Genomic DNA, 16,095 nt, shown 5'->3' on the forward strand with positions numbered 1-16,095 from the left:
AACGGGCTCGCGCCGTCGAGAGAGCGTAATGCCCCGACCACGTGGGCGGATTCGAAAACGGATCGCTCCGTGAATGTATAAATCGCATCGTTGCCGGTTCTACCGCAACGTTCGACACCGTCATAAAACCTGAACCGGTCCCGGTTTCGATGCTCTCGAGCGCGCCCGCATGTATGACTGTATTAATATGCATTATCAGCGTCTCTCTTCATCCTTTTTCATCTCTTTCTTCCTCTCTCTCCCCCTCTCTTCTTCTCTTCCCCTCCTCTCTCTCTCTCTCTCTCTCTCTCTCTCTCTCTCTTCTCCTCTTTTTCTTCTCCTCTTTTTCTTCCTATCCCTTTCTCTTTCTTTCTCACTTGCTCACACGCTTCACGAATGGACCGGCAATTCAGAGTGTATAAGGCGTTATCATTCTAGGATCACGCACTTGTTCGGTGAGAAAATACGGTGCGTCTTGCAAGATTCGCGTAGCAAACTGCGAGACAAGTAGACAAGAAAAGTTGATTCTTTCGACAATTTGTAGGGAAACGCGATATCCATTTGTCGTTAAATAACTTCGCGGTTACGGCTCGATTTAAATTGTTGTAAAGATATCGATTCGAGATTCTCATCTCATATACAACTGTGAGATGTTCAACGATATGAACATATCTTTAGCGGCTAAGTTTCGAGTTTATACTTTAAATAAGGTACTCTTTAAACTGTTAGAGCGATAAGATCCCATTTATAGATCCGTTTATTAATTTCCAATGTCAAATAACTTTATAATTGTATCTCTGTTTATAAATATTGCGTAACTCGAAGATCGATTTTAAATTCTTACTTTCCTCCAGCTTCTTCGAACTTCCAACGTGATATAACTCGAAGTTAAGATTATAAAACTTTCGCATCTGCATTCATTTCTTTTACACCTAATTCAACACAAGCGTTATAATTATGTACGATGAATACTTATCGATTATGGTAACTTTTGTGAACTTTGCGCGAGTGAAAAAGATTGAAATCGTCGGAGGAGGATGATATTTCTATGCAGAGTTCTAGCAAGTCAGGACGGCGTAGCCACGGAAGAGAGGCAAAGCGATGCAAAGCAACGAAACGGAACAGCAGATCTTATAGCTCCGTTACAACCGGCTAGTTGACCGATCCCAACGAGTACGAGACCGGTGGTACCACACCCGCTCGAGTATTTCGAGCGGAATGATGGAGAGATAAGCGAGCGAGCGAGCGGGTAACTCGCTGGTAACGAGCCTCGAAGTCGCGCTCGTAGACGACGCGCCCTCGAACCAGATGCCCGTTCTCGCACCGCAATTCGGCGCGACGACACGCGCCGGTCCGACATTTAACTCGGCAGCCACGGCCACGGCAGGTGGTGATTTTCTGGCCGGCCGGCCAGCGCGCGACCCAATAAACGGATCGCTCGCAGTTAAAAGCGCGCAATTTCACACACCGAGCAAAGTTTTCGGAGGAACGTTTAGTTTTAACGAAAATATGGGGAAGGGAGGGGGGGAGGAGGGAGGGACGGTTTGTTTTTTTTTCACCCACGTGGAAATGGATTTTTTTCCGTAAAATCACATTTTTGTGAGAGTCAAGGAAAAATTAAGAAGCACCTCTTACTTGTAAAAACGATACGATGTGTATGCGATAAATTCTTGAATAATAAAAGAAACGTTTTATTTAGAAGCAATATTTTTTCGTTTCTCTCACAAAAAATCGAGAGGTACGTCAATTTATGATATCTTATAAATATTGCGAATGTCACTTTAATAGGATTATAATAGATATGGATAAATTTTCAGTAAGGATGAACAAGAAGATTTTAATATGTGTTTAAAAAAATCTTTTCAGAACGATATTGACAAATTGACAGCGTCTTGTTTGAATTTTTATATAATTAAATAAGAATGTCAAGAGAATTTGTTCAATCACTGATATGTCCTGACATACATTGTCAATTATATCTGTAAAAGTACGTAAAAAGAAAGAAAGTTAAAAGATACCGGACATTCTAGTTTTTGTTCGATCAAAAAATAAAATGTGTTACACAACAAGTATCATTAAGATCGATTTTCATTGATATTACATGTGTGCGATAAAAAGTCACGGAGGGCATTTTACAAATAATATTCAGCACTTATTTTTACTGTATAAGACTGTCGGCGAAAATATCGAAGCTATTGAAAGTTTCAGTTACATGTTGCAAATTATTTTAAAAAAATGTTACAGTTTCTTCTATATATGTATAAAGTATTGATAATCAATAAATATCTTATTTTCGATTAGAGCGAACTTTTATGTCAACAGATTATAATTTCCGATAACGAATGCGTTATTGCCGCTTATTTCGAGAGATACGTGCTGTGATATACACTATAACGCAAATTGTACGAATATGTTAATTTTTAATGAGAGTTTCGAGCTTTAAATAAAATATACATTATGTTATTACATATATAGTGTTAAAAATAATCTACAATATGGTATGAAAATTGAAGGAAAAATATTTAGTCGCACAAACAGAACTGACCTTTTTCCGGAGAGAAATGATTTTCGGTTTTAGCGATACGGCAATTTTAGCGGTACGGGCAATTTACTCGCTCCTATTTATCACACGCAGCGCGTAAACAAAGGATTATCTTGCTATAATTTTCCACGAGTGTCTACAAGAGATATAATATTTCCTAAATATTTCCCTGCGATAATATCTTCTCAATCCTGAAATATCTTTCTATTTTACTTAAACTACATTTTACTTAAACACTACTTGTTTTTAGATGAACCCGATAAGGATATTATATCTAAATATATAATTTGAATGACAAATTTTAATCTCGTTCTCGCGTTAGAACGTATGAGGCCTGCTTTAAATATTACATGTCGCTGGATGGGCGCAGATGTTCCGCTTTGCGCATTCAGTTCAAGAAGTCCTATATGCGTATACGGAAATACATAGGTACCGTATACGTACAAGAAATCGATCTATCGACGGCCCGCGGTTCTTCGACCGTTTTAACATATACCCGTTTTCTACCAATATAGATTTACTTTAATCTTGCTTTAACTTACCGTTATCTTTTCCTAGTTCTAAGAATTAGAAACAAATAAAGAGTAAATTAAACCTTCAAGAGAGAGAGAGAGAGAGAGAGAGAGAGAGAGATTAAAGTTAATCTACATTTCGTAGAAATGGACATTGGTCTCTTGCTTTCAGAGAGGTAAACGCAATAACGGCGTCGACAAAAGCGATGTATATTACGGTGTGATCTTAATTACTGTTTGAGAAACGCACAGTTGAAGTGTGTGTATACGTTTGATAGAATATACCGGAAGCAATTAGAACGAACCGCCGCGAAAACGATCTTTATTCCCGTGCGATAGCTTCGCCGGAAATAATGAACCGACAACCTGGGAATGCGCTAAGGAGTAAACGAATCGCCGGTAAATCTTCCGTAAAGGCCGGCCGCTGAGCCTGAATACGAGGCTACTGGCTTAATTCCAATGAAGATGTGGAAGGGCACAATGAAACAGATAAGCAAATAATTGCGCGCGCGTGTAAGTGATCGGTACGTATGTATGTACATCGGTACGATCGGCACGTACAGAAAAATATCATTCCATTGCTCAGAAAAGTGATTACTCAATTTACTTTCTTCTTTTTAAGTAACGGTCACCTTTAACAAAGAATCTTTTCTTGATAATAATTTTAAAACGTATTTAAAATGTTATTACAAATTTTATAAGAGCCCATTATTATGTATTTAAAACATAAATTTATTTCAAAGATCACTATAAAATTGATCGAAGAAGTTATTAGTAGACATTATATAGTAAGTAAATTGAATTAATTTGTCTAATTTCATTTAATCTTCATTGAAGTTAATTGAGCTTATTATTAGGATTTTCAGAATATATTTTGAATAAATTTGATGCTTGTGATGAACTTATGATGCACTCAGAGAAAAAAATCGTATCAGTAACTATAAATTTGTAATGAAATAACATCTCAACTGTGCTATACATATTATTAAATTCTATTAAAAATATTAAAAATACTAGATTAAGTGAACAAGAAAATATAATAACATTAACCATATATAATCAATTACAAATGGTTAATATTATTATATTTTCTTAATTTACTTATTGTTCTTATTATAGCTTTATAAATACATAGTTACAAATTTGTGTATGCATTTTTTTTATTTATTTTTGTCTTTCAAATTCGAAACCAACTCGGCGCCTTTTATTGTAAGCTGAGTGGTTTTTTTCTTGGGAGAAACTGAACTCCGCTAGGTCTTTCTGGTGACAATCTTCTTTCTTAAAGTCGCGTACTGTTGGGGCTGAGCGATTTTAGAGAAAAGGTTTTTAATGTATTCCTTAAAGTTACCTCAACAATGATTAATTATTTACATGATATGAAGTGCTTTATTAAAAAAAAGTTCTTGTCTAAACTAAAAAAATGTAATTGTTATACCTATCTGCATGAAATCCAAGTAACTACTCAATGTAGTTGAGTCACTACCAATTGACAGTGCATACAATTTGTTGACTATATTTTTATAACATTCAGCACTACTTCAGTTTCTATTACTTTGTAAAACCAGTTACAGGTACTTCAATTGCAAAAGTTGCCAAATTTATAGTTGCCAGAACTATTTCGTTTTCTCTCAGTGTAGACCCGAGGATGAACTTTTGAAATATTTGAAACAAGTAATTATTATTTGCATACTTGCGTAGTACGTATATTTTTCTGTGTGTATATTTCCTTTGTTATCTCGCGGTGTATTTTTCCTGAGCAATTGTTTTAGTACTTTTCGTACGTTAACCTCTTAATAGAGCACGTACGAAAGTAACTTAATGAACTATGCACGAAGTAAGGCGTAATTGGTCTCAGTGCTCCGAACGTTGCGTGAAGTACGGTTGTGCGTGTTAGAAGTTACTTCCGTAATTGCATATGCGAAAGGTGAAAATAAGCGGATATTTTTATGTATTATTACGATAATTACGATATAAGTTCGCGATCTTAATAAACAAATTTAAGATCACGCTCAACAAGCGCGAATTGTTCCATTTAATAATACCTTGAGTATGATTATTCTCCATCCTGTGCGTTTTTTGATCCATCCAAGGGAAACGATTATAAAATCGATATTCAAGTCGGCAAGTTATTGACAGGCAATAACTCATGAATAAAACATTCGTTCAAAATAAGCGTTAACCCGCGAAATGTGAACGTTGAGCGCGTTCAAACCAGTCGCGCTTTTCGACGCTCGATGTTCGCTGGCGGTCACGTGACCCTTCCTCGTTCGAGTCGCGTCGTTCCTTGCGTATCGTCCTTGCTGCTTTTCTTCTTGTCGTCAAATATTCACGTGCGAGTCGCGATTCGTCGTAACAGAAACAGTTAAGTTGCAATTCAAAATAAATACGTATTAAAATCGGAATGTTCTAACAATAATATTGTATAATAATAATACTGCATAATAATAATATCGCACGCCAAGATTTTAACTGTATATACGAACAGATAGATATCAATTTAAAAATATGATATGTAATTTTATGAATATTTCTCCAAATGAATTTAATTTTCAAAGTCAGCAGTCGCAGAGGAGAAATATACCTTACGCCATTTGCCGCGTTTCCATTGACGCGGACAAACGTAGAGATCATTTATAAGCAGTCCGGCGAATATTAAATTGCAAACTGGAGCGTTGATGAGGAAGCTCTGTAAATTTCGGACGAGCGAAACGTCGCGGTCCGACTGCTGAAGGACGATGGATTTGTCATAAAGTGACAAGAGAAAGAGCGTGACGGCGCGACCAGCGATCAGCGACGAACGGCACGGTGGCAGCCTGGCAGCCGTATTTCAACACGGCGTACTCCGCCTTGGTAGCCCAGGTTCTCTGTTTGACAAGTACGCGCGTATTTTGCGACCGCGTCCGAGCGCGTCCGACCGGGGGCCGATATCGGCCGAAGAGCCAGCGGGCCGCGAGAGATTGCGAGCGAGAGAGCAACACGGCGGCTGCGGTGGCCGTGCTCATGCGCGTAAGCAGAGTGTAGCGGAACACTAGTGATACTAGCAGTGTGTACTCGCTGTGTGCGCGTGTATGTGCGCATATGTGCGCGCGCGCGCGTATACGATGGTATATCGGTAAGCATACGTTGGTGTATAGTAGTGTACGCGAGAGAGTCGGTGCGCCTCTCGGCCGTGGGCACAAATCGCGAGTAAAATGGAAGCGGAATTTCGCTGCGAGGTTGAGGTCCGTCGTTGAAAACAGGTGAACATGGGAAGGTCCAAGTTTCCCGGGAAGCCGCCGAAGACGGCCACCAGGAAACGGATCAAGGTGCTGGGCCAGCCTGAGGCAGCGCAGAACGATCCGGTAACTGTCGCCGAAAACATCTACTACGGACTTTCCCTGTTCAACGAAACATTCGGCGACAACGAGAAGGTGAGGGGGAAAAAGGTCGTCGCGTTGTGAGGCGTCCGCCGTCGCTATCCGTTGCCGCCGTCGCCGTCGTTGTCGTTTTCGTCGTCGGCGTCAACCGTACCGTCATCGTCCACCGTTGCCGTCGTTATCGTAGCCGCTACCATGTCGCCGCCGTTTCTTCGGCGAGGCCGAGGTCGCGTGAGATCGACGAGCGTCGCGTCGCGCGTCGCACCGCGTCTCGCCGCTCGCGAGTCGCGCGTATTGTCCGGCTCCGGCAAGCGGATCATGAGGATACGCACTCGGTGGACTCCGCGATACGCAGGCCGACGACGAACTTTGGCGCGGCGTAGCGCGCGGGTTAACCTCATCGGCGGTGATCAACCGCGGTGATAAGTGATTGTCCAACGGCAGGTGCGCGACGCGTTCGTTTTGCGGCCTTTACTTGCCGTTCAATGATTCGTTTCTCAATTTACCATTGCCTCCCCTTCCGTATGTCGATCGAGCTATACTCATTTCTATACATTTTATCCCGGCTGCTTTTGGTACGGAGTATGTCAGTGAGATATGCCTTCTGCAATTCTTGCTCCGTAACTTCTTATCAGCTGGGAAGAATGTTAGGATTGTCAGTCTTTTTTTTTATTATGAATAAAACTTTGCAGAAGGCAGATTGTCGTGTAGACAAAGTAAATCTCCTTTATTAGTCATTTGTTTACTTTCATGGTTTGACAATTTATGTTTGTTCACTGTACAACGTACATACATACATGCATATACAAAATATACACGCTTAGATATAGTTATACTATAATAGATTATCATTGTTGAATAATTTGTTATTTCTATTAATACTCATCTAGGATCTATCTGATTTTTCTTTAGGAACATCCACCATTTCACGGATTTAGCACTAAAGAGGCTAATCTTTCTGCATCTTATATAAAAACTCAGCAACATGATGCAGAGAAGACAAGCGATAAATTGCCATCTGTCACAGTCGAAAATCTTGCACCACAGTCCAGTACGAAGAAGGATGTTATTGATGTTAAAAATTCTCCTACAGACATCGAAAATAGCACAGAAAAGTTTACCAATTCAAATCCAAAACCAGTTAAAGACATCACCCGGTTACAACCAGTTACAAATCCAAATACTAAGCATTCAAAGATTCACCGAACAAAAAGTCGTAAGAATTGCAAGAACATTAAATTTTCGAATTATTTGAAAAACCCCGTGCTAAAATCAGTGAACAACATCTTAGATCAGCATCAAAGGACCAGACAATTACGTAACAGTACTGCAAAAAGATTGCTTCAAAGGGCGAAATCTGGAAGTAATACACGTAATTTGGTAGTGCAATCAGGAGAGAAGCCTAGCACAGTGAGAAAATTTGTTTTACCCGTTCGCAGCGTGCATTCGTCAAGAGTTATAAAACCAAATAAAAGATTTATCGAGGAGTTGGAAGAAATTGCTACTACGGAGTATAGTGAGAATGAAATTGGTGTACACGTAAAAAAGACTAAATTAAATCCAGATAAGCTTAGCAACTTGGAATCAAAATTGAAAGGGGATACTGTTAGTAAGTTGTGTACAAAATTTAAAGACGCAAGAAGCAAGCCAAAAAGGGTGATTCAGAGTGTCTCCAATGCTGAGATTATAACTCAATCAGTAAAAAATATAGAGAAATCAGCGAATTCTGTACAAAACGCACAAATATCAAAACCAGCTCATAGGGAAGTAAAAAAATCTCATACTATATCGTGTAAGAATAAAGTATCAAACAGCACATCTGACAATTCTAATAGTAATCAAGAATGCTCACAAAACTCAAACAGGACGACACAAACTGTGAAATCAACAATTTCCAGAAATCAGAAACAGATTTCTATTCCTACAAAAGTTCTTCCCGATTCCAATGTTCCACACTTCGAGTCTTCCAGAGTTCAGACGAGATCAGGAACTCAAAATGAAATAGCAAGCGATTTAAGTAATAATCAGGTAAGCTTTAACAGTGGTGCAGGATTGACAGAAGGTGGCTGTGCAGAAACTGAGAATCAGCTTGGTAATAAGACTGCGGTTAATGCATTGAACAATTTTGAGACGGAAAACAATTTACCTGAAAGCGAAAGCGAGCACAGCAATCACTCGGAAGGCGAGCCATCCGATTTCAGCGGAATGAAACTCAATGGTGGAAAAGTTATATTAAGAAAAGCAAGATTAAAGTTGGACAATAAGTGTCTAGCTGGAACAGAAGGACCATTTTCAACAACGAGTACCAGTAACACTATGGGAGGAAGCACTAATTTAGGTACATATTTTACACTTTGTGGCGATTTTGTATCTATTTGTTATACATATACTTTCAACAAGTAAAACTATTCTATTCCTAAATATTATTGATTATTTTTCGTTGTAGGATTAACAGGTACTATAAAATGTGGTGTTTGCGGAGCAGTACGATTTTATCGATTCGTGAAACAGGCACGCAAATTTGGTATTCACAGTTGCGAATCTTGCCGAAAGTTTATAAGCAAAATGATCAAACGTCAGGCTTGTGCTAAATCCTCAAACAATGTTCTTCCCATTCTTCAGTGTCATAAAGGGGACGGTTTGTGTTTAGTCCCACCTGTTGTGAGGAGTCAGCAATGGAATCTCATGAGATGCGTTTATAAAGCCAGATGCCCGGCGTGTTGGTTGAAAATGTGTTTGAAATGTTATAACATTCCACCTCCTTTGAGAACAGGCTTGAACGCGTTGTTACCACCATTAATGAGAGACCCTTTAAGTATTTCTCTGCCACTTGGTCAAGACGAGGATGGTCAAGGACAAAAATTGTGCTCGTCTAAACTTAGTTGGCCCGCGGAAGATAGCTCGGAAAGAAATTTATTTAAGTCTGCTATGAGTTGGAGAAATTTTGAAATGGGACATAAGACGAGTTATCAGGGTACTGGAGGTTTTCTCTATACAAAAATAGATAAATGTAAGAGTTATTACTGTACAAGTTATTTTATAAATGCTTTTTTTGAAATCGTGTTTTACGTACGATGTGTTTTATTACAGTTGATTCTTCGATGAGTATATCGCCTAATAAGAAACGAAGGAAAAATAACAGGATTAAAGTAAGAAAGAAAATTAAAAATCCAGTGGTCGCTTCTTCGTCTGGCAGCCAACAGTTGCAACCTCTTAGACAGAGACTTGAGTTGAAAGGACCGAGAGTTAAGCATGTTTGTCGAAGCGCCAGTGTCGCACTTGGACAGCCCATTGCAACTTTTCCTACTGTAGACGCGAAAGAAGACAACGAACATGGTAAAAACATTCCAAAGACAGTGAAAGAAAATGAGAGAATAGAAAAGAGAGATGATATAAAAGAAAAGGAAATACAAAAGCATAATGAAGATAATAATTTAAATCTTAACGTTAACACGACACAACATTCGAGAAGAGGAAAACCGCAACAGAGTGTGTCAACGTTACATTTTCCAGTGGTAAGATATCTTTCAAGCATAATCGAAGAAAGTGATCTAAGTGTAGCCATATCAATATTTACTTTGTCAATGACATACTGGATGAGAAGTTCTGTTTTTCTTGTACGACATCTATAAGTTTCTTTTTTGTATACCTGTAAGTTGGTATTCCGTTTATTAAATATAAAACTTGCTACAAACTTAAATTTAATTTATAAATTAATGTGACACAGATTAATGTGAAAATAGAAAGTAAAGTAATGTGAATAATATATTTATTGTAGGTGTCTAAAGCAGTTATGGATACTGTATATACAGTTTCCATAGATTTCTGGGAGCAATATGATCCTTCTGAGGTCGGAACTAAAGGTTTCGCTCTTATCGGTTCTGAGCTATTTCATATACCTGCTATTTGCTATCTGTGCGGAAGCGCTGGTAAAGAGCCGGTAAGTAACGTATGAAATATCAGGTTATAGAAGGATAGCGAGTGGACATGTAATAGTAACACGCCTTCTTTTCGAGAACTATCAACATGTCCTTCTTTACAGCTGATCCACTGTCAATGCTGTTGCGAGCCGTACCATGCCTTCTGTTTGGAACCCAGTGAATGGAACGCTTGTGCACAGCCAAACTGGTGTTGTCCCCGGTGTACGATATGTCAGTCCTGCCATCTCAGATCCGGCCCGAAATTATCCTGCATTCGTTGTCGTCAGTCGTTTCACCACTCATGTTTGTCAAAGTCCGGTGTTAGCTCCAGATTGTACAGTCCCGATCGACCTTATGTTTGTCAGAGCTGTATTAAATGTAAAAGCTGTGGTAGCGAGGGCGTCAACGTTCACGTTGGTAACTTACCTCTCTGCTCTATGTGCTTTAAGTTAAGACAACAAGGAAACTATTGTCCTTTGTGTCAGAGATGTTACAACGAGAACGATTTTGACACAAAGGTGAGTATGTACATGTAATCTTGATATAAAATAAGTTCGCAATCGCAAAATTTGTTTCATATTTGCAACTTACATATTATGATCGCATACGTTCTTTTAGATGATGGAATGTAGCGAATGTTCCTGCTGGGTACATGCCCGTTGTGAAGGCCTTTCCGATGAGCGTTACCAGATACTTAGTTACCTGCCCGATTCGATCGAATTCACATGTAGCCAATGCTCTTCCAATTCGACTTCCTCTATCTGGAGGAATGCCATAGAAGCGGAACTGAAGGCGGGTTTCATCGGAGTGATAAAATCTCTGAGTAAAAACCGCAAGATTTGCACGGCTCTTAAGTGGAGTCCCAGAAAGGAGTGCCTTTGCAGGCCCGTTTTGAGTGTGAGAAAACTTGAGTTTCCTGAAGAAGACAAAAATGAAACGAACTGTACGAAAGAAAATGAATAATCGGAAGAGTGTAATGGTGACAAGTCCATAGATATCGACTCGAGTTCGGGTGCCAATTACAGGGATGGTATGAATAAGCCTGATTTAGAAGAACATTCAATAGATGGTCCCATTAGAAAAGGTCTGCGACGACTACGACAGAAATTCCATCTAAAAGAATGCTCGGTTAGGGTGAAAAACTGCGTTCCGAAGGACTCTCAAGATAACGAGAGAAAAGACTTGACAAATCAAGATTCGTTAGTTTCTTCAACCGATGTCACGGAATGCCACTGTTCCGAGCAGCAAATCATCGCAAGACCCTCGCCCACTTTAATGTCTGTGAAACGTAAGGTAAACAGTAACGAGTACAAATCGTTATTACAATTTCATTGTGATATGATGCACGTAATCAACCGTGTCGGTTCAAAAGATATGATAGAAACGTATCACGATATTCTACAAGAGGTTTTCCCATGGTTTACTCCGAAGAATTTTAAGAGCAACGATAACAACGATGATACGTTAACGCCTACTAAAGACGTTGGCGAAGACATTGCTCTGACAACAAAGTTTGACGATCCTATTCTGGAGGCGTGGAAGGAGGAAGTGATGAAAGCACCGAAAGCAATCGCAGCAAAAACGGCGAATCTGTATAATATTCATGTCGAGGACAGCAGATCGTGTTGTTTATGCAAAGGTTTGGGCGATGGGCACGAGACAAAAGAGGGAAGATTATTGTATTGTGGGCAGAATGAATGGGTACACGCGAATTGCGCGCTATGGTCAAACGAAGTGTTTGAGGAAATCGATGGCTCACTGCAGAATGTTCATAGTGCCATTTCGAGGGGTCGTTTGATTCGCTGCTCCGAGTGCGGTAAGAAGGGCGCGAGCATCGGATGTTGCGCGAAGAATTGCAGCAATACTTTTCATTTTCCATGCGCAAGGAATGTTGGACTCGCTTTCAACGACGACAAAACTGTATTTTGCATCTCACATTCGAATACGAGTCACGTCTATAAGTCTTTGCAGAACGAGAACGAGTTTAGTTTGAAACGACCGGTGTATGTGGAGTTGGATCGTAAGAAAAAGAAATTTGCCGAACCCAACAAAGTTAAGTTAATGATAGGCTCTTTGATGGTCGACTGTTTGGGCACTGTCATTCCGGAATTCTCTGATACGGCTGAGAAGATAATACCATGCGATTACAAATGTTCTAGACTTTACTGGTCCACAGTGAATCCTTACAAGATCGTGAGATATTACATTAGAACTTATGTGCAGGTACATATGCCAGACGTCTCGTCCGACATGGAGAATAACATCACCATCGATCATAGCAAGGAGCAGGAAAAAGATGAAGTACCGACAGACTATTTGGCCGTCAAACAAACTCTAGATACGCTCATCGATTTCGTGTGCAACAAAGAAGTTGATGAGAATTTAGCGGAGCAGAACAATACAGATCTTTTACCGCCGGAATTGAAGGAGGCTATATTTGAGGATTTGCCACACGACCTGTTAGACGGAATTTCCATGCAAGACATTTTTCCAAAGATGTCGTACGAGGATTTTTTAGCCATGGATTTAAAGAATGATGGTTCTTTCAGCACGGATTTATTCAAGGATGATATGTTGTCATCAGAAGTCGAAGAGACGATAAAACCGTCGGAAAATAAGATCTCCAAAATAGATTCGTCTCTGTTGGAATTAGGAGCGCACAATGATCTCTGGGTACGGTTGGAAGCAAAGACTGCGATGCAAGACCTCATGGACGACTTATTTAACTCAAAAAGCCAGAAACGCGGCGGTAGAGAATTGAAACGATCCAAATCAGAGGTGATGTCGAACAATCCGCTGATCGTCGGTGGTCAGAGGCATCATCAGCGTTCCTGTAGCCTCACATGGAGCTGCAAGCTAGACAACACTTACGGTTCTAACATAAAAAGACGGAAGTTGCCCCGTAATCCATCCAGTACCAAGTCCAGCGAAACCGGTCTTATTGTTCTTGATGCGCAAAACGAACGTACGTCGATGTTTCATGAATTGAGAATCCCGGAGAGTATTATGGTCACCGTGGGAAGAGGAAACACGCCTAACATACTATCCGATTCCGTGCGCGAGTTGAAGTACTGTATTGAGGACTCTGCTGGATTAAATCGTCGCGTATTGCCAGCCAGGGACGACGTAAAAGAGCACAAAAGGCTACTCTGGCATCCGCGACAACAGCAACCGCGAATAGTACAGGTCGATGGGTCGGTTGACGCTAATAGTGCCAGCGAGTGCAGTTCACCAGAATACAATGCCGAGGAGAAAAATGCGAATCTTCAAACGTCCGAATCATTATCGATCCCGCAATTAGACGGCATTAACGACGAGCACTCGTCTGACGCGAGCGAGTCAAGCTCGGAAATGGAATTTGGCTTATACGCGCGGCCTTCAAATCTTTTACATTCAAAGCGTATCTTTGGTTTCATCAGATCACATGTGTCAAGTAATTGTGATAAAAAAACGAAGAGGGGCAACTTCATAACCGCACCAACCGTTAGGTGTATCTCGCACAAAACGGAAGTCTTGTTCAAGGAGAAGAATCTCAAAATAAATGTGCAGATCCCACAGGTCGATGGTGCAGGCGATATCTCAAGCGACGACGAGTGCGTCTCGTCGCAACACATGATGACGCATGAAAGGTTACTTCATACCTCATACGAATCGTCGCCGTTCGAGGATATCGATGTCACTTGCAAGAGATGTGGCCTCACATATCGCAACGAGGAGAGTTACAATCGTCATCTGGACAACTGCGATACTATGATCACCAGTGATAGCGACTCGGAGACCATGGACAACAAGCTGGCGTCGCCAGAGTCGGGGTTCTCGCCAAACATGGGTCCGGTGTCATCGCAATTCATCACGCTTTCACCGTCCGAGGGCCACACTCTAACGACCGATTACTCGGATATTCAAGCGACGTCACCCATCGAGGCATCCGTGGCATCGCCTCATTCGAGTATCCAGATTGAACCGATTGCCCAAGCGATCATCACGCCACAAATTCATGCGACACACGCCACCGTCGAAACCGTACACCAGACAGTATTAACGTCCAATGACGTGATCGTACAGACTCAATACACCCGTAGAACCACCACTCTGCCGAACCCAGCAGTATTACCTCCTCAGGAAAGCACAGTGCAGATAACGGAGATCACAGATCCACCGTCCATCTCCAGCGACTCTAACGTTACGGCGCATGGTATCGTGAATACACCGATGAGTTCGCCGGACAGCACGAGCTCGCAGACCGTCCCAAGTCCGGAAATGTCGCCCAGTTTCTCGTCCATGGGCGTACAAACCGCGCACGAATCTATGCAGACGAACGCACAGATCACCCGAACCTCTTCCAAGAAGAATTTACGGGTAGCTAAGCCTAAAACCAAGAACATCAAGCCGCAGCAGCATGTTTTGAAGAACGTAATGCAGTCGCCGCAAAATGTTGCGCACAATGTCAAATTTCAACCGACAGCGATGTCAAACGGTCCACCGGTAATCCAGCTACATCAGACCACCCCGAGACCGCCCACAGTGATCCTTCAGCAAGTGGCGTCACCAGGAATTGTGTCCGCTTATGTGGAAGCACTGCAGCAGCAATCCGGTCAAAATTTACAATACATCACGACAATTGGTGACGGGCAACACGAGACCGGTTTCAAGCCGCAGCTGATCGCCGCAAATTCCTTGGTGCCAGGCACCTATATACAGGCACCGTCCACCGACAATCTGCTGCTACAAAACGGTGGTATATCGATATTACCGAGCGTGCAGATTGCGCAGACACAGCCTACTGTACTAGGTACCATTATACAGCAACAACCCAATGCAATCCAATGTGGCGTTATATCATCGGAGCAACTGCTATTAAGCTCTACGCCTACTCTGGAAATGTTTACCGATCCAACCGGCGGTATGTTCGTATCGAATCAACCGATGTACTATGGTCTGGAGACAATCGTTAGCAATACCGTGATGTCATCTAGCCAATTCATGGCGGGTACAGTGCCACAAGTATTGGCCAGTAGTTACCAAACAACAACACAGGTGTTTCAAGCGTCTAAGCTGATGGAGCCTATCGTGGATGTACAAGCTATGCCAGGTGTACCTACTGTAACAACGATGCAGAATGTATCGAGCATGCCGAACATATCTGGTATGCCCAACATAACTGGCGTACCTAACATAGCGAGTATGCAGAATGTGAGTGGCATGTCTAACATGTCCGGAGTGCCTTACGTAGTGGTGAACCAATCGGCGCCGCCGCTACCACCAGCAGCAGCTCCGGTACCATCACCAGCACCAACATTGGCGTCGGCACCGATGCCAGCATCAGCATCAATACCAGTACCAGTGTCAATACCGACATCAGTGTCAATACCGACACCAGTGTCAATACCGACACCAATGTCAATACCGACACCAGTGTCAATACCGACACCAGTATCAATACCAACACCAGTATCAATGCCAGCACCAATATCAATATCAGCATCAACGCTAGCAGTGGAACCAATTGTAACGCCACCACAAATCAACATTTCCGCCACATCTCTGGAACGAGCTTATGGTGGTATCGCGTGTAACGTCGTGACACCGGTGCCGTGTCAAAATGCGACCATAGAGCATCCCATGGCATCGATTCAAGTGGCAGATGTGTGCTCATCGAACGCGACATCGATAAGCGTGATGGCGCCGACAAAGCTGTCATCGTCGTCGGCGCCGCCACCACCACCACCGCCACCTCCACCACCGCCGCCGCCACCGCCGCCGCCACCACCACCATCACCACCACC

General features: G+C 41.8%; 1 protein-coding gene across 1 annotated transcript in view; it reads left to right on the top strand.

The window, feature by feature from the left end:
• The first annotated feature begins 6,182 nt into the window (after positions 1-6,182).
• The window catches only part of LOC108752573 (histone-lysine N-methyltransferase trithorax), a 17,554-nt gene continuing 7,641 nt past the window's right edge, over positions 6,183-16,095 (top strand). Inside the window, 7 exon segments of the mRNA XM_018493480.1 lie at positions 6,183-6,443; positions 7,302-8,727; positions 8,836-9,399; positions 9,480-9,904; positions 10,168-10,329; positions 10,432-10,827; positions 10,928-16,019. Coding sequence (XP_018348982.1) covers positions 6,279-6,443; positions 7,302-8,727; positions 8,836-9,399; positions 9,480-9,904; positions 10,168-10,329; positions 10,432-10,827; positions 10,928-16,019 — 8,230 coding nt within the window. The 5' untranslated portion in view covers positions 6,183-6,278.

Source organism: Trachymyrmex septentrionalis, unplaced genomic scaffold (genome assembly GCF_001594115.1).
Source record: "Trachymyrmex septentrionalis isolate Tsep2-gDNA-1 unplaced genomic scaffold, Tsep1.0 scaffold60, whole genome shotgun sequence".
Taxonomy (NCBI): Eukaryota; Metazoa; Arthropoda; class Insecta; order Hymenoptera; family Formicidae; genus Trachymyrmex; species Trachymyrmex septentrionalis.